The 18,561-nt window shown below is 35.4% G+C and overlaps 1 protein-coding gene across 1 annotated transcript in view; it reads left to right on the top strand.

The window, feature by feature from the left end:
• The window catches only part of CUBN (cubilin), a 309,428-nt gene that overhangs the window by 70,898 nt on the left and 219,969 nt on the right, over window positions 1–18,561 (top strand). Inside the window, exons 23-26 of the mRNA XM_031015408.3 lie at window positions 12,469–12,658; window positions 13,979–14,139; window positions 14,881–15,062; window positions 16,172–16,328. Coding sequence (XP_030871268.3) covers window positions 12,469–12,658; window positions 13,979–14,139; window positions 14,881–15,062; window positions 16,172–16,328 — 690 coding nt within the window. The remainder of the gene's footprint in view (window positions 1–12,468; window positions 12,659–13,978; window positions 14,140–14,880; window positions 15,063–16,171; window positions 16,329–18,561) is intronic.

Here is an 18,561-nt window from a genome sequence, read left to right as displayed (position 1 = left end):
GGAAAGAGGGAACTTGGGTTCATATTTTATCTTGGCCATGTCTGAAGTTAAGTGTCTTTTAGAATTTAATCTCCAGGAACCTGAGATCTCTCATCTACACCTCTCTAAAAAGTGTGGTGATAATGCCTGGCTGTTTTGCAAAGTTGAAGAAGACAAAATGAGACATTCAATGTGAAAATTACATTAGAGTTGTAAAGGACCATGACTTTGCCAGATATAAAATATGATTCTCAATATCCAAGGACAATTTTACAATAGCTACTTTGCTTATTTCTATATGAATCTGCACTGGTCATCTGAGAGGGAAAAGAAAAAGCAATGACCATGACCGCCTAGCAGAAAATTGTGGCAAAATGTTAAGTTTGATTGAGAAGCCTTCTTCTTTCTTAAGGGAGAAACTGAACCTGTAATTATATCTTCCCTTGGGTCTTCACTTTGAAGGATGCTAAACCAAATATGTCTGTGGAAGCAGATGATGGCTCCTGGGTTGGCTGTTTATTTAGCACATTCCTAGAATATCTGCGGTCATATGGATTCATTCAGAAACCAAACATTTCATAAGTGATTTCAGAAAGCATGGCCTAAAGATTGAGCCTCAATGTAATTGGATAGTCACATAAATCATCCCATAATGCAAAGCAGGAAGGAGCTGGAGCATTTCCCCATAATCTAGAGTCTCCCTATGAGATGCATTCCTCTCTCCAGAGGATCAGCTTATCCTATTTCTGTGGCTCAAATTTTATGGGACTGATATCATTGTTGCTTTGTGGTTTGGAAGGTTATAGATGTTTCTCATTTTCCCCTTTGATAATGAGCCAAGTCCTGTGTTACAAAAACTTATCTGAAAATGTTTAGTGAAGGCAAAGATACATTGTGAGTTTTAGAAAAGTCTAGTTTTGTGATTTTTGTAATGGTCCACAGAAGGCATTTGTATGTTTTTTCATTTCTTTCTTTACTTTTTTTTTTTTTGAGGTTGGTCAGAGAGAAAAATATGTGAGTTTTGCCAACAGTTGTCTTTGATCCTCAGAGATGTGCTTTTCCATTGCTAGTTCAGTTGAATTTAGGGGATAGAAAAAATGTACTTTCATTTTTCATTTCTTTGTAAATGTTCTTAGACCATAATAAAAGGCTAAACTGATATTGGATATGAATTTTCCTTTGGCAATATAAGATAAAATAAAAGGCATAGATACATTTTTATCTTTGCATTTTGTGTTGATGTAATAATAAGCATCATGCCAACACATAAATATCCTTGTATGGAAACACATTCTAATTTAATCATTTGTGTTTTGTTGAAAATCACAAGAGGAAACCAAAACTTAGTATTGATATTTTTCAGTATTACTATTATTCTAGAAGGAGCCATTTATATTGTCAAGGGAAGAAATGTAAACATCTATAGAGTTCAGTGATAGTTAAGAGGGGTTTTTAATCTTTCAAGAAATAGATACATTAAGTTCAGAGAATAGTAATTTTTCTCTCTATGAAATTTGAATCTTATAAAACTACCATTAGGTTTTAAGATTAAATATCCTATTGTTTAATATGTGTAGCAGGGGTCCCTTCAAATATGATGTTTTATTTCTCTATTTCAATTTTATGTATTCTGTATTAGATACCTGAATTATTTATTGGACTTTCTCTAGAGAGTGCAACCTGTCTGCGCACAGAACTTTCAAGCTTTTAACATAATATGGATTTTTTCCTGTAATTTCAGTAAATTTATCCATAATTTTCAGAATTGTGTACACCCATTTAACCACCTCTCCATTTAAGCTATCGAATACTTCTGTCCCTCCAGAAGGGATCCTCGTGTTCCTTTTATTAGTTTCCTCAACACCCTCTATGTCAGCAAACACACACCTGGTTTCTACCAATATAGAAGTTTTAACTGTGCAAAAGGCAGCTGTGAACAGGAATACATAGTATGTATTCTTTTGTGTCTGGCTTCTTTTTTTTTTAGACGGAGTCTCTCTGTCACCCAGGCTGGAGTGCAGTGGCGCGATCTCGGCTCACTGCTACCTCCGCCTCCCAGGTTCAAGCGATTCTCTTGCCTCAGCCTGCCCAGTAGCTGGGATTACAGGCGCGCGCCACCATGCCCGGCTAATTTTTTGTATTTTTAGTAGAGACGGGTTTTCATCATGTTGACCAGGCTGGTCTTGAACTCCTGACCTCTTGATCTGCCCAAATTGGCCTCCCAAAGTGCTGGGATTACAGGCGTGAGCCACCACACCCGGCTTGGCTTCTTTCATTTAGCATAATGTGTCTGGAAATTTTTCATGTTGCTGTATTTGTGTGTTTTTTTCTTTCTATTGCTGACTAGCCTTCCATTGCATGAATATATCATAATTTGATTATATGTTCACCTGTTGTTAGATAGTTGAGCTTTTTTTTCCCCAGTTTTTAGCTATTACAAAAAAAGCTACCATGAACATTGACTTGCAGGTTTTTTGTGGACGTATTCATTCTCTTGCGTAAAATACCTAGGAGTAGAATTTCTGGGTCTCATATGGTAATGATATGTTTAACTTTACAAGAAAGTGCTAAATTGTTTTCCAAAGTGGTTATGCCATTTTGTATTCCCACCTATATGATTGACAATTCTGAAATAGGAATTGGGACTCCACACCAGACCAGATGGAAGACTGGCTAAAACAGGGAAGAGACAGAAGCACCTCTGCATAAGACATGCCCAACAGCGCCATGACAGTGTGCCATTGCCATGACAACACCCAGAAGTTACCATCCTTTTTCTAGAAATTTCCAAATAACTCACCCCTTAATTTGCATGTGGGTGTAAATATGACTGCACAACTGCGTCAAGCTGCTACTCTCAACACGTTGCCTATGGGGTAGCTCTGCTCTGCAGGAGCAGTCACGGAGCTGGAACACTGATACCTCAGTGAAGCTGATTTTTTCTACCACCAGCTCACCCTTGAATTCTTTCCTGGGCAAAGCCCAAAACCTTCCTGGGTGGAGTCCCAATATGGGGGCTTGCCTGCCTTGCAGCAGTTCTTTTCTCCATCTTTCCCAATCCTTAATATTGCCAACCTTTTCATTTTTAGCCACTGGCAGTTACATAGCAGTATCTGATGGTTTTATTTTGCATTTCCCCGATGACTAATAGTGCTGAGTCCTTTTCACATGCTTTTTGACAATTCATTTATTTTCTTTTGTGAGGTGTTCATTAAAACCATATGGTTCATTTTTGTTTGTTTCTTATTAATGAGTCATATGTTATATATTCTGCATACAAATACGTCCTTTGCCAGATAAATGTATTGCAAGTATTTTCTTCCAGTGTGTGGCTAAACTTTTCTTTTCCTTATGGTATCCTTTGAAGAACAGAAGTTCAATATATCCTTTTATCCCTTTTATAGTTAGTGCATTTTGTATCTTGTCTGAGAAATATTTCACTACCGAAGTTATCAGGATCTCCCACGTGCATCCTTCTAGAAGTTGTTTTTTTTTGAGACGGAGTCTCACTCTGTCGCCCAGGCTGGAGTCCGGTGGCGCGATCTTGGCTCACTGCAAGCTCCGAATCCCGGGTTCACGTCATTCTCTTGCCTCAGCCTCCCGAGTAGCTGGGACTGCAGGCGCCCGCCACCACGCCCAGGTAATTTTTTGTATTTTTAGTAGAGACGGGTTTCACCGTGTGAGCCAAGATGGTCTCGATATCCTGACCTTGTGATCCCCCCGCCTCGGCTTCCCAAAGTGCTGGAATTACAGGCGTGAGCCACCGCACCCGGCTCCTTCTAGAAGTTTTATGGTTTGAGATTTTATACGTGTTCTATGATCCATTTTGAATCGGTTTTTCTATATGGTGTGAGTTATGTGTCCAAGTGTGTTTAGCAAATGGTATTTAATTGTTCAAGCACCATTTATCGAAAAGATTCTCCTTCACCCCCACTCCCACTGAATTGCTTTTGCATTTTTGTTGAAAATCACCTGCCTGTGTTCATGTGTAGGTCTGCTTGTGGAATCTCTATTTCATCACACTGCTGTACATATTTACCACTTTAACAATAGAACATTATATTTCTTAATGTTACATAATTTCATATTGTATATTAAAATCTGGAAGTATAAAACCTCTAGATTGATACTTATTTTTCAAAATTGTTTGGGCTATCCTAGATTTTTTGTGTCTCCATATTCATTTTAGAATCAGCTTTTCAATATATAAAAAAACTTGAGAATTTGATTGAGATTGCATTGAATTTACAGACCAATTTGGGGATAAAGGTCATCTTAAATTCAGCCTTCCAATCCATGAACATATTTTACCTCTCCATTTATTCAGATCTTCCTTCATTTCCTTCAGCAATAAAGTTTTTAGTGTAGAGTTTGTGCATGTTTCTATTAAACTTGTTATCAAGTGTTTCGTGTTTTTATGCTATTATAAAATGACATGCCATATTATATATGCTATTTTAAATTTTACTTTCTGGTTGTTTGGCTGATATATGCAACATAAATGGATTTTTGTGCACATATCTTGTATTCTGCAGTCTTGTTTAACTCAGTTATTAGTTCTAATAACTTAAATAAATCCTTTAGTATATACTACATAGATGACAATAACTGTGAATAAGTTAAATAAGTTTTATTTTTTCCCTTCTCTCTCTCTGTCCCTCTTTCTCTGTGTATGTGTATTGCTGTGATGGCTAGAACTTTCTGTGCATTCTTGAACAGAAAGGATGAGGTTGGAATGTTGACCTTTTTCTTAATCTTGACAGGAAAGCGTTTAGTCCTTCACCACTTAAGTATGATGTTAGCTTTGGATTTTCCATAGATGCCATTCATCAGTTTGTGGAGTTCCCTTCTGGGCATACTTGCTGAGTTTTTATCCTGGATAGGTGTTGAATTTTTCTGCATCTTTTGGTATCTTTCAAAGCTTTTCTTTTTTTATTCTGTTTAGGTGGTAAATTACGTTGATTTAGTTTTCTACTGTCAAACCAATCTTGTATAATACATCAGAACTCCACCTGGTTCTGATCTATTATAATTTTTACGTGTATTCAGAATTGTTATGCTAAAATTTTCTTATGGATTTTTGCATCAATGTAAGACATACTGAACTGTAATCTTTCTGAATTTCTTTGGTTTGGTATAGGAGTAATATTGGTCTTGTTAGTTAGAAAATATCTTCTCCTCTATTTTCTGAGTTTGTGGAATATAAAAAATTTCTTAATTGTTTGATACAATTTCAGCAGTGAAATTATTTGAGTCTGTAGTTTTCTTTGTAGGAAGGTTTAATATTACAAATTTAATTTCTTCAATTAATAGAGACTATTAAAGCTTTCTATTTCATTTTGAGTCAGTTATGGGAATTTTGAAAGAATTCATCTATTTTATGTATGTTGTCAAATATATTTGCACAGGTTTTTGTAATGGTGTCTTTCTATTATTTTAATGTCTGAAGATTCTATAGTGACATCCCCTCTTCATTCCTGAAAATGGTAATTTGTGTTTTTTTTTCTTTTTTCTTTAATCAGTTTTGGTAGAATTCTATCAATTTTAATAATTTTCTCAAAGAACCAGTTTTTGACATTGTTTATTTTCTCTATTGCTATTGCATTTTCCATTTAATTGATTTCTGTTCTTATATTATTTCATTTAATTCTTGCCTTAGTTAGCTTTTCTCTAGTTTCTTTAGATAAAAATTAACTACGGATAGATAGATATAGATATAGCCTTTAAGCACTACTTCACTTCACCTCCCCAGTTTTTTTTTTTTTTTTTGAGACGGAGTTTCACTCTCGTTGCCCAGGCTGGAGTGCAGTGGTGCGATCTCAGCTCACTGCAACCTCCACCTCCTGGTTTCAAGTGATTCTCCTGCCTCAGCCTCCCAAGTAGCTGGGATTACAGGCGCTCACCACCATGCCTGGTTAATTTTTGTATTTTTGGTAGAGACGGGGTTTCACCATGTTGGTCACCCTGGTCTTGAACTCCTGACCACATAATCTGCCTGCCTTGGCCTCCCAAAGTGCTAGGATTACAGGATTGAGCCACTGCGCCCAGCCACCTCCCAAATTTTAATGTTTTATTTTCACTAACCTCCAGCTCAAAATATTTTCCAATTATCTTGTGATCTCTTCTTTGTTCTATGGATTATTTGCAAATGTATTATTTAACTTTCAAATACTTGCAGGTTTTCTAGATGTCTTATTGATTTATAATTTCAGTTTTATTGTGGTTAAATGATATGCTTTCTAAGTTTTCAATTGTTTAAAATTTATGGAGAAATGTGTTACAGCCCTGCATGTGGTCTATGCTGCTGAGTGTTTCATGTATGCTTGAAAAACTGTGTTGTCTGCAGTTATTAAGTGTAGTGCTCTCTGTCAATTAGCTTTAAGTCGGCTGAGTGTTGGTCAGATTTTCTATACCCCTATTCATCTTTATCTGTTTCATTTTCAGTTACTGAGAGAAAGGTGTTAAAATCTTCAACTCTAATCATGGTTTTATTTTTTTCTTTAATTTTTGCCTTTTCACTTTCCTTCATGTATTTTGAAACTATTACTTCGTCCATGCACATTTAGGATTATTATGTTTTACTGATAAATCGTCCCCTTTGTCATTATGAAATGTCTTTCTATAAATCTAATAATATTATCCTTCTTGAAGTCACTTTTGTTTGATATTATTTCAGTGATTTCAGCTTTCTTATATTTACTGTTCATATGGTATATCTTTTTTCATTCTTTTACTTACAACTTAGTTTCACCATTATATATAATGGCATCATTATATATAATGTGCATGTATAGTAAAAAACATATAATTGGGTCCTGCTTTTTCTGTTTTTTAGTTGAAGAATTTAGACCATTTACAACTAATGTAATTATTTTTATGGTTGAATTTAACATACCATTATGGTAGTTGTTTTCCATTCATCTCTTTTTGTGTTGCCATTATTCTGTCTTCATTTTGGTTTACAGAATATTATTAGTATTCCATTCTATTTCCTTCATTGTCTTTTTAATGATACCTTTTTTTTTGTATTTTTACATTAGGTCTAAAAATATACTCCTTAACTTATAAGCAAGTTTTCTTAGAGTTAATATGCAGCTGCTTTACATTTCATACCTTCCAATTCATACCTGACACTTCATATTACACAAATTCCCCTTTATACTTCACAAGTGAAATACTGTCATACTAGTGTAATTCCATGTGCCTATCCTTCTGTGTGCTGTTTTAGTTATATCTTTTACTTCTCTCTGTGTTATAAATTCACCTTACTATTATTTTTGCTTTAAATCACTAATTCTCTCTCTCTCTCTCTCTCTTTTTTTTTTTTTTTTTGAGACTGAGTCTCACTCTGTTGCTCAGGCTGGAGTGCAGTGGCAAGCTCCCAGCTCACTGCAACTTCCACCTTTCGGGTTTCAGCAATTCTCGTGCCTCAGCCTCCCGAGTAGCTGGGACTACAGGCATGCACCACCACGCCTGGCTAATTTTTGTATTTTTTTTAGTAGAGACAGGGTTTCACCATGTTGGCCAGGCTGGTCTCGGACTCCTGACCTCAGGTGATCTGCCCACCTCAGCCTCCCAAAGTGCTGGGATTACAGGCATGAGCCACCACACCCAGCCTACTTCTCTCTATATTATAAATTCACCTTACTATTATTTTTGCTTTAAATCACTAATTCTCTTTTAAGGAGATAATGAAAAGAAAGCCTAGCATTTATATTTATACAATGATTTATCATTTCCAGTGTTCTTCATTCCTTCTTGGAGATATTTTCTGTTTGGTATCATTTTCCTTTGGCCCAATGGATATTATTATTTCATACAGTACAAGTCTTCCAGTGACAAATTATGTCAGCTTCTGTTTGTTTAAAAATGTTACACTCTCGTTTTTTAAAAAAGTAGTTTTGCTGGATATTTAAACCTGTTTTCCCCATCTCAACATTTTAAAGATGTGTTCCATTTTCTTCTTGCCTCCATTGCTTCTGATTAGAAGCCAGCTGTCATCCTTATCATGATGTCCCTGTATGTGATGTGGCTTCCCCCCCGCCCCAACTGGCTTCTGTGTTTTCCTTGTTTCTGTTTTCTAATAGATTCACTCTGACATGTCCAAGTGTAGTTTTCTTTTATTTCTCCTGTTTAGTATTGACTGAACTCCTATATCTTACTAGACATTTTTCATAAAATTTAGGAGAATTTTAGCCCCTATTTCCTTCTCTTTTTTTGACCCATTTTTATTACCTTCTCCTTCTGGTTCTCTAATTGTATGTGTGTTAACCTATTTGTTGTTTTTTCTTTGTTTTTTTTAAATATCTGTCCATTTTCCCGGAGTTCTTTTTTCTTTGTTCTTTAGATTAAATTACGTCTATTAATACATATTAAAGTTTACTGACCTTTTTTTCTTCTGCCTACAGTTTACTGTTCAACTTGTCATGAAGTTTTAATTTGAATTAGTGTAATTTTAAGTTATATAATTTCCATGGTTCCTTTTAATAATTTTCTCCCTTTTTGGGCCAAAATTTCTTATCTGTTTACTTTTTAAGGCTTTTTCTTTAAGTCTTTGCACATATTTTTAATGGCTGCTTTAAAGTGTTTCTCTTTTAAATCTAACACCTGGATCATCTTTGAATCACAAGATGATATTTTTTTTCTCAACTATGACCACATTTTTCTTGACTACTGATGACATTTCTTTTCTTGATTTGATTCATATTTTCTCATTTTTTGTTTTGTTTTTTTTAAGATGGACTCTCACTTTGTCGCCAGGCTGGAGTGCAGTGGCATGATCTCGGCTTACTGCAAACTCCACCTCCCAGGTTCAAGCGATCCTCCTGCCTTAGCCTCCTGAGTAGCTGGGACTACAGGTGCCCACCACCACACCCAGCTAATTTTTTGTATTTTTAGTAGAGATGGGGTTTCACCATGTTGGCCAGGATGGTCTTGATCTCTTGACCTCATGATCCACCTGCCTTGACCTCCTAAAGTGCTGGGATTACAGGTGTGAGCCACCGCACCCAGCCCATATTTTCTTTTTTTTTTTTTTTTAACATTTGTAATAGTTTTGGGTTTTATAGTGGACATGATAGGTTGGGACATGATATGGGTGTCCCATATCATGGGGGTAAATTATGTGTTGTAGACACTCTGTATTATCTTATCTTCCTCTGAAGCTAGTTTGATATCTAGCTGATTACTTTGTATCTGCATAGGTTTATATCTTTACTTGCTAAAGAATATTTGTGAACATCCCTGTTTCTCGAGCCCCTCTAACTTGCTAGGTCTCAACCTCCAACTTCTATGATTCCTGCAGGTCTTGTTAAGACTTATCCTTTGGCAGGGAAGTTCTAGAGAGCCCTACTCTTGGCCATGGTCTTCACTTGTAAGATATGGCCTTTTAGGTGTCTCGTTTGAATGCCTGAGGTGTTAAGGAGGTATCCCCATTCTGGAATGGGAGAGAACTCTAAATGATCTTGTTTCCACTTCCAGCCTAGTAGCAGCTCCTGTCTGACATGCTTTCTGAAGTCTCACCTTATGTATTCTCAGCCCAGGCTTAGCTAAGAATCCATGGGAAGCCCTACTCAGATGCCCGGCTTTCCTCTCTATATACTTCTTCTTCTCTGTAGAATTTCCATATAGTTCCAGCTGCTTTGGCAACTCTAATCTTTGCATCATCAGCTCAGTAGGACTGTCATTCACTACTTGGACTTCAGCTCCCTTCTGTGGTCAGGAAATTCTGCACAGGTAGAAAGCCAAGGAAATCAAGAGTCGTACATCATGAGTTTCCTTTCTGTCAAGAATCACAATCTTGTACTGCAGATTGTCCAATATTTTGTTCAGTTTTACAGTTCTTAAGGAGAGCAGCTAGTTTAGTACAGTTGCTTGTCATAGCTGGAATTAAAAAAATATTAAAGAAACTCAGCCAACCAGGATAGAGTACAGGAAGAAGAGAGAGAGGAAAAATGAGGTGAGAAAAATAGAAGTCGTAGGATTGGGATTTAGGGGTAGTTTGAAAGAGAAGAACTGAGTGGAGTAGGGAGAGTGGGAGGAACTTAGATGCATGTAGCAGTCCCCTTCGTTTCCAACACATCATGTAATAATATTTCAACAACTACTTACTGGGACCTCATCTGGGCCAGGTGCTACAGTAATAGTAAATAATGGTTAATAAAGTCTTAGTCATATCCCAAGGTTTAGTAAGGTAAATATACTCACATAAAAACAATTACAAAATATGTTTGGGGTTCAAATTGCTATTTGCATAACATTTTATTATGCGAGATAAATTAATTCTGCTTGGTTGGGAAAGGTTTCAGCCAACCTTAAATGATGGGTAAGAGTGTATATGTTAAACTGTGTATTGGCAGGGGTTGTGGGGTGGTGGGTTAGGTAAAGGGTAAAGCATTTCAGACAAAGTGAATGGTGTAAATATCACTGGAACACATCAAGAACTGTAGTTTACTTTTGTGCCAGCAACAGAAAAGAAGCTTGGTGAGTAAATCAAAATTTCAGTACAGATTAACAGACTCCCACCAGTTGTTCCAGAATAATCACATGCATGTAAGCAAGATAAAGGGAAACTACCCATCATTATTGCCCCAAAATGTCATTAATTCAGGTTCCTCCACCTGAGAACCTAATCACACTTAACATTCTCCCGCAGACAAGTTGCATTACAGATATGCAAGACAATTGTATTTCCCCTCCGGGAGTACAGTGAGTAAGCAAGAACAAGTGACGACAGATAATTTCCTCTAAATATTTGATTTACTGGCTAAAGCTCTGTGTGTGTGGGTCAATGAGTCTGTCTATTGTGTCAACTCAGGGATACTGGGTCATTGCTTTCACTTGATGTCCTTTTTTTAGCTTAGTAAGTTTCGTTACTGGGTCTGAAATATTAATAGACCAATGCTATACTCCTCCCCGCTCTCTTTATCCCTCTTTTCTGCCTTTCCTGTTGTCTCCCTTCTGTCTGTCTTATTCCCTTCCTCTCTACCTTCCTTTCCACTTGGGGAAATATTTTGGCAGACTACAGAGAAGCATACTTTTCTGTACTTTTGGAGTTAAACATAATCTTTGGTGTTAAATGTCACTGTGAATTCCTTCAATAAAGTAAAGCCTTGATTGCTTGCTGTTTAAAATAGAGTAAAATCAAATATCTGGTGAATGCCCATTCCTTTGAGAGCTACACACAGATAGTAGAACCTATAATATGTTCTATGCATCTCTATGTTTTCAATACCAGTGATTCTTCTTTTCTGAGTATGGGGATTATATAGCAGCAACTAGGGAAACAGCATAACTAAACATCCTTATTATTATTATTATTTTGACTCACAATGAAACACAATAGTTTATTGTATCCAAAACCTTTCAGTAGGAGACCTCTGTCTACTCCTATACCCTATATTTAGGTTATGGCTGGATGCAATTGGAAATACATTAAAAATGCATTTATTTGCTGGGCATGGTGGTGCATGCTTGTAGTCCCAGCCGCTGGGGAGGCTGAGACAGGAGAATTGCTTGAACTCGGGGGGCAGAGGTTGCAGTGAGCCAAGATCCCGCCACTCCACTCCAGCCTTGGCAACAGAGCAAGACCCTGTCTCAAAAGCAAAAACAAAAACAAAAGCATTCAAACCAGATTTTCTTTGTAAAATATTTCAGATTTGGAGGGCATAGGAGATTGAGTGGGTGGTAGTAAACACAGAATCGACTGAATAGGTAACGTTAAAACTGTTAAACTAGAAAAGTTTTTAAAGAAGATATTTATTTAGGACTTCAAAATTGTCCAGGTACTATGCTAAATGTTTTATAAATGACCTAATGTCTTCCTTATAATGTAAATGACCACCATTTACTGAGTGCATATCATGGGCTAAGCCCTTGTAATGCATTATCTTTAACTCTTAAACCTTCAGTCAAAGGTAGCAACCCTCTTCATTTGCGAGATGTGAGAACTAAGGCTTAGAGAAGTACAGTAACTCTCCCAAGGCTGCAGAGCTTGTCAGTGTTTGAGAGGGTTTTCATTCGAGATCACTCTGATCCTTGAGCCTGGGCTCCTATTCTTCACCCCATGGTGGAGGTACCTGCTTTGTCATTTCTCATAAATGCATGCTTTGGTGAAAACCACTTTAAAGGGAGCTTATGAAAAGACAAGACTGAATTATTTCTAGGCCCTCCTGCAGTGGATCCTAATTTTTAATGTTTATGGTAATTTGCAAGGATTAGAAAAACGTAACACTTTCAAGACTTAAAGGGTTGTTTACTCAAGATATATATAACAATTTCCACTCCATAGCTTAGATTTATTGTTGGTAATTATTTTGCCTTTAAGATTACAAAAACTTTGTTTCAGAATGAAATCTTTATTTGCACATTCCAGAATGGCTTATTGAAAATCAAGTATAGGCACAAATTAATGAAATACATATTACTGGATGTATTATAAACATATCAATATTTTCTATTTTCTCTCTTATGGTCTGTTTCTGTTCACAGCATGTTTGCAAGACTACACAGATGATTTGGGGACATTCACTTCTCCAAACTTCCCCAATAATTATCCCAACAACTGGGAATGCATTTATCGGATCACAGTGAGAACTGGCCAACTGATTGCAGTGCACTTCACAAACTTCTCCTTGGAGGAAGCCATTGGAAACTATTATACAGATTTTCTGGAAATCAGGTCAGCACTTTTATTTATTTCATTATAATCTTTTCATTATTTATTCTCATTAATAATCTTTCCTAGGAAGATTAAGGAAAAAAATATGGAAATTCTCTGCAAAGCTCCCTGCTGTGCACTTTCTTGCAAGAAATAAAGTTTGTCATTTGGAGCCTGACTTAGGAGAAATACAGGAATTGCATGATTCTGTGGTTATTTTGAAGTGATTATTTTATTGGAAATACTTGGAAATAAACTCCAGATTTTATGTGGGCAAAGAAACAGATGTGCTACTACTCTGAAATGATGTAACTTGCTACTGTTGAATACCTACTTTAATTATGTAAAATCGATGTAAATTTTAGGCTGTTTGCTGTTCATTTAATCTAATTATATTACAAAATGATGGCAGGATAGCAATCTTAAAGTTTTCACAAAGTTTTCATGTTCAGATAATAAAAGTCTAGGCTTGTGAATTTCAGTACAAGGCATTATTCTTTCATTATCATCACTTTGAAAGAATGTGTTTAAAAAATTATATATGCAGTAAAAGTAAGTTAACTTATATGTTACTATCTCTCCATGACACTACTTTGAGTTAAATTAGGCTAATCATTCTGGTGGGCATCTAAATCAAATGTTTTATTTGGGATTTTAAATCTGGAATCTTATGTATTATAATAAATGTTATTCTATAATATAAAGTAAGGTATTAAAATAATAAATCATAATTGGACCCTATCGTGCTAAAATAACATAATTTTCTTAATTTACAGCAGTTACTCACTGGACTTTGATGTTGAATAAATCCCTTTTTTATTGTTTGTTTCAAAAAGCTACAGATTATAAACTAGATTTAAGGCCCCAAAAGTTTTTAGGAAAATGCTATTTCCAGAATTTTGCTAAATATATCAAATATGATATATTACATTTCAAAAATTTCCAAATCAGAAGGAAAACATTGAAAGATTCTCTGTAAAATACAGCAGTATGTTTATATAGTTAATAGTATAGTTTCTTTATCATGTTTTCTCTGACACATTTGCCAGAGGCTTTATTCGAAAGGGTGAAGATTAAACATATTCTCTCAGTTTGTGATTGGTTATATAAAACACCATGCCAGCCATGAATGATGGTTATTCTTTGTTAAGTCATTCAAATATGATTTTTAAAAATTTAAAAGTTAAAATCGTGTTTTTTAGAGTAAGTGTAGTGTTTGAGAGAAATTACTTCATCCAATAAACTGCTAATGTTTGCAATCCCAAAGTTCAAATTATGTTAAATGTTTATACAGTAATATTGTCAGTAACCCAATAAATTTTAATTTCTGTATTCTGCCAGAGATGGAGGCTATGAAAAATCACCATTGTTGGGAATATTCTACGGCTCAAATCTACCCCCAACAATCATCTCTCATAGTAACAAACTATGGTTAAAATTTAAGAGTGACCAAATAGACACAAGGTCTGGATTCTCAGCTTACTGGGATGGGTCATCAACAGGTAAATAGCAAAGAGCTGTCTTTTACTGGAGAAGCCAATCTGATTGGTTTCTTGATTCCGGGATTGTCATGCTCTGTCCATCACGTGTCCATGTTTGCTCAGCTGTATTTAAACTTCAATATTGCAAATAATTTTAAATTAACAGCAGCCATTTCTTTTTAACAGACAAAGGGAGAAAGTTCTAGTTTCTTTTTATCAATAAATAAGAATCCTGGTTAGAATAAGGAAATTGCATTAATGGAAATTGGGGCTGGGTGCTGTGGCTCACTCCCGTACTCACAAACACTTTGGGAGGCCGAGGCAGGGGGATCACCTGAGGTCAGGAGTTTGAAACCAGCCTGGCCAACATAGTCTCTACTAAACATAGTCTCTACTCGCCAACCCCGTCTCTACTAAAAATACAAAAATTAGCTGGACGTGGTGGCAGGTGCCTATAATCTCAGCTACTAGGGAGGCTGAGGCAGGAGAATCGCTTGAACCTAGGAGGTGGAAATTGCAGTGAGTCGAGATCATGCCGTTGCACTCCAGCCTGGGTGACCCAGTGAGACTCCATCTCAAAAAAAAAAAAAAAAGAAAAAATAGAAATTGGATTTTTAGGCTATAACTACTCTTTCATGATGCCATTTTGCTGTGCAATTTGATTTAAAGGATAGTAGAATGGCACCAGTTTAATGCAGACAAAAAGATTCAATTTCCCCAGAAGGAAAGGGGTGTGCGTCATTCCATTTCTTTCTCCTCTAGGTTGCGGGGGTAATCTCACCACTTCAAGCGGCACGTTCATATCTCCCAACTACCCGATGCCCTATTACCACAGCTCTGAATGCTACTGGTGGTTGAAATCTAGCCACGGCAGCGCATTTGAACTGGAATTCAAAGACTTTCACTTGGAGCATCATCCAAACTGCACTTTAGATTACCTGGCTGTATGTATAATGTTTCCATCATATTGTTCCCTGCTCCCATCTCACCCAACACACAATGCACTTATTTTTATTTTCGAGATTCAGGAAAGGGGAGCATCTAAACCGAACATCCATATAAAAATTCAAACAAAATAAAAACATAAAAGAAGTTTGGTGAAAATGACCATCTTCGAAGTACTCAATGGCTCGATACACTAAGTATTTAAAATATATTGATAGACTATTAAGATATGGTGAAAATCTCCTGAAAGGGATTACAAGATTTATTATAATCATTATTTATGTTTTTCCACATATGCATTGAAAAATCACAATTTAGAAGACAGTTTTGGCGAAGTAGAGAAGATAATATGAGTCATTCAACTAGGACTTTTCACAGTACAGCAATTCACCATTGTTCATTTGTTAAAAATCTAAATAAAAATGTATTGAAGTGTCATGAATCATAAACTATGGAATCAAAAAACAAGGAAGACAATTGACATCAGCTGCGGCATTACAATATGTATTGGGCTTTCATTTTCAATCTTCAGCCTTCAGCGTAAGCTCACACGCTTGTTACTGCTGCACGTGTCCACAGCTTAATTGCCTGAGTTTATGGCCTGAGTTTATAAATACCTAAATATAATTTGTAAGGTTATTTTATTTCATGGCTATTCTTTTGTGATGTCATATATATAACAAAAGATATATCTTTATTATATATAAAGATATATTTATTTTATATATATTTATGTTTACATATAAATATTTAATACATATATAAATATATGTATTTAATATATATATAAAATATATGTATTTAATACATATATAAAATATATGTATTTAATACATATATAAAAATGTATGTATTTAATACATATATAAAAATATATGTATTTAATACATATATAAAAATATATGTATTAAATAAATTTATTTTATAAATATATTATATATAATTAATATTTATAATATTTTATATACAATTACATATAATATATTTATTTATAATATATATACATAATAAATATATATATTTTTTCTTCCTCACTTCTTCTGGATTATAGTGCTTTACATAATGTTTATAGTCTCAACCATCTAACATTCAAAATATTTTCTTAAAGGTATATGATGGCCCAAGTAGCAACTCTCATCTGCTAACTCAGCTTTGTGGGGATGAGAAACCCCCTCTTATTCGTTCTAGTGGAGACAGCATGTTTATAAAACTGAGGACAGATGAAGGTCAGCAAGGACGTGGCTTCAAGGCTGAATACCGGCAGAGTAAGTGTGAATACCGGCAGAGTGAGTGTGTATACTGGCAGAGTAAGTGTGAATACCAGCAGAGTAAATGTGAATACCGGCAAAGTAAGTATGTATACTGGCTGTCCCGTGCCTAGAGTGGGCCTTCAAATTCTTGAAACAAACTGAAATAAGTGTAACGCATTGGTGTGAGCAATTGAACTTCATCTTAGTTTCTTCTGTGAATCGTTTAACTGCATTTGAGGGAGAAATACGTATTAAATTTAACCACATATAACTAAAACATCTGGCAAACTATAGAAACTTAGAAGAGTATTTAATATGCTGAGAGAGTTGCAATTCAGTGAAAGATCAGTGTACCAGACTAATGACTAATAGCTTTTCATTTGCCTCACACATTGCAATCTTGCAGTGTACATTATATTATTCCAATGTACATAGTATTCTATCACACTAGTCTCTACCTTAAAAAGTACCTTAATTTTATTAGGGAAAGCTGTGGTCCATGTGAGTCATGCATGGAATAAGCATGTTCTTTACAGTAGAAAAATCTGGCCATTGTACAGATGCCATTTTAAATCTACTGTTCCCAGATAGCAACATGATGGAATTAAAGGAACACTGAGCAAAATGTCAAGGGGCCTGGGGTTTGTTCTGACTCCTAACCCTTGAGAAAGTCACTTTTCTTTGTGGTCCCATGGTTTCTTCTTTTAGAAAAGGAGATTAAATTAGATGGTCTCTAAACCTGCCTTCTAGCTCTAGAATTAAATGCTTTTTGAAGTTAGCTCCAAAATGGACATTCAAGAAAACAACATTTTCTTGAATTTGTTATTTGATAGAGACTTTTACTTTATCAAAGTAAAGTCTAGGTTTTGGAAACATAATTCTACTGAATCAAAATTTATCCATGATTTTACACAATTATCTTTTCCCACAGAATCAAAATTTATCCATAATTTTATGTAATTATCTGAAAATGGAATTAAAAGTCACAAAATTATTAACTGAATACACAATACCCTTGAATTAACTGAAAGAGTAATAACATTTAACCTTGATTATGTATGAATTTTAAGATTCACATTGATTTATATCTGGGGATTAGGCTGAATCCTAGATAGTTTTGAATATTGAGTTTTAATATATAGCTTTGTTCTTCAGAAATGTATCACTAGTACATAAAAAGGTCTCCTAAGTTCTATCAGAGATACATCTGTTTGACTATGTAATCATTTCTCTAATTTTATTACTGCTGTGCTAATCTATTTCTGGTTATACTCAGATTGTTTAAGGGTTTCTTTTTTTTCCTTTTCATTTCTGAGATATTTTATTTTTCTCTCATAATTTCAGAAACCTGAAAGTGTAAATGAGTGCACATAAGAGGCAAAATCAGAGCAAACTAGTGAGATTATCTGTACAATTTGCCATGGGAAATTGGAGATTTACAAATAGTGTAAGGTCTGAGTGCTGAGAGTGGCCCATGTGGTTTACTGGAATGTATTTTCCTGGGCCCTGTGTTGCCCCTAGTCATCGAGGCACGTGATGCCTATCTGCCTAATAGGTGTACCTTCTCACAGGCTTCTAAAACAATAAGATTATTCTTTAAAAATCCTTTATGGACAAAACTGCGACCTAAAGATTTTCAAACAGGATGGGTTTAAGTATTCTCCCTGCTCCAACAAAGCAATATTTTGAAGAGCCACAAATGTACACTTTTTTAAACCAAAGTTATAAATGGTGTTCTACCCACCTGCAGAAAGCATATCGTAGTAGGAATACATCTATGAATCACACTTTCAGAGACAGCTCATTCCATGTAATGTTTATTTCCCGTTCTCTTTTATTGCACATCATAGAGATAATATATTCCTTGTTTCAGTCATTAGGATTGGTTGAACTGGGCACCCAGGATTAGACATACTTAGAGGTATCTGGTTTGGTTTTGTTGAAAACTCAGCTCAAGAAAATGCCACCATTGGATTGAAGACTTTTTTTCTGTAATTTCACATTTTCCTTTCTTCTTTAAATCCTTTCTACTCTGTCTATTCGCTTGGTACTTCCTGATGACTAACTAGAGGGAGAACGGAGCCTTTATTGTGAATTTCACGCAGACTTTTGAATGTCCAACAAAGCCATGTTGTTACTGGTTTTTAGCATTCCCATAGGATTTTGGGTTTTTAAACTGTTGAATTTAAAAGTCAGAATTTCTGTCCCTTCCACATGTTGACATTAAAAAAACAGCAGCGCAGAACGT

This window comes from Gorilla gorilla, chromosome 8, assembly GCF_029281585.2.
Source record: "Gorilla gorilla gorilla isolate KB3781 chromosome 8, NHGRI_mGorGor1-v2.1_pri, whole genome shotgun sequence".
Lineage (NCBI taxonomy): Eukaryota > Metazoa > Chordata > Mammalia > Primates > Hominidae > Gorilla > Gorilla gorilla.
This window is presented reverse-complemented; position numbering and strand designations above follow the sequence as displayed.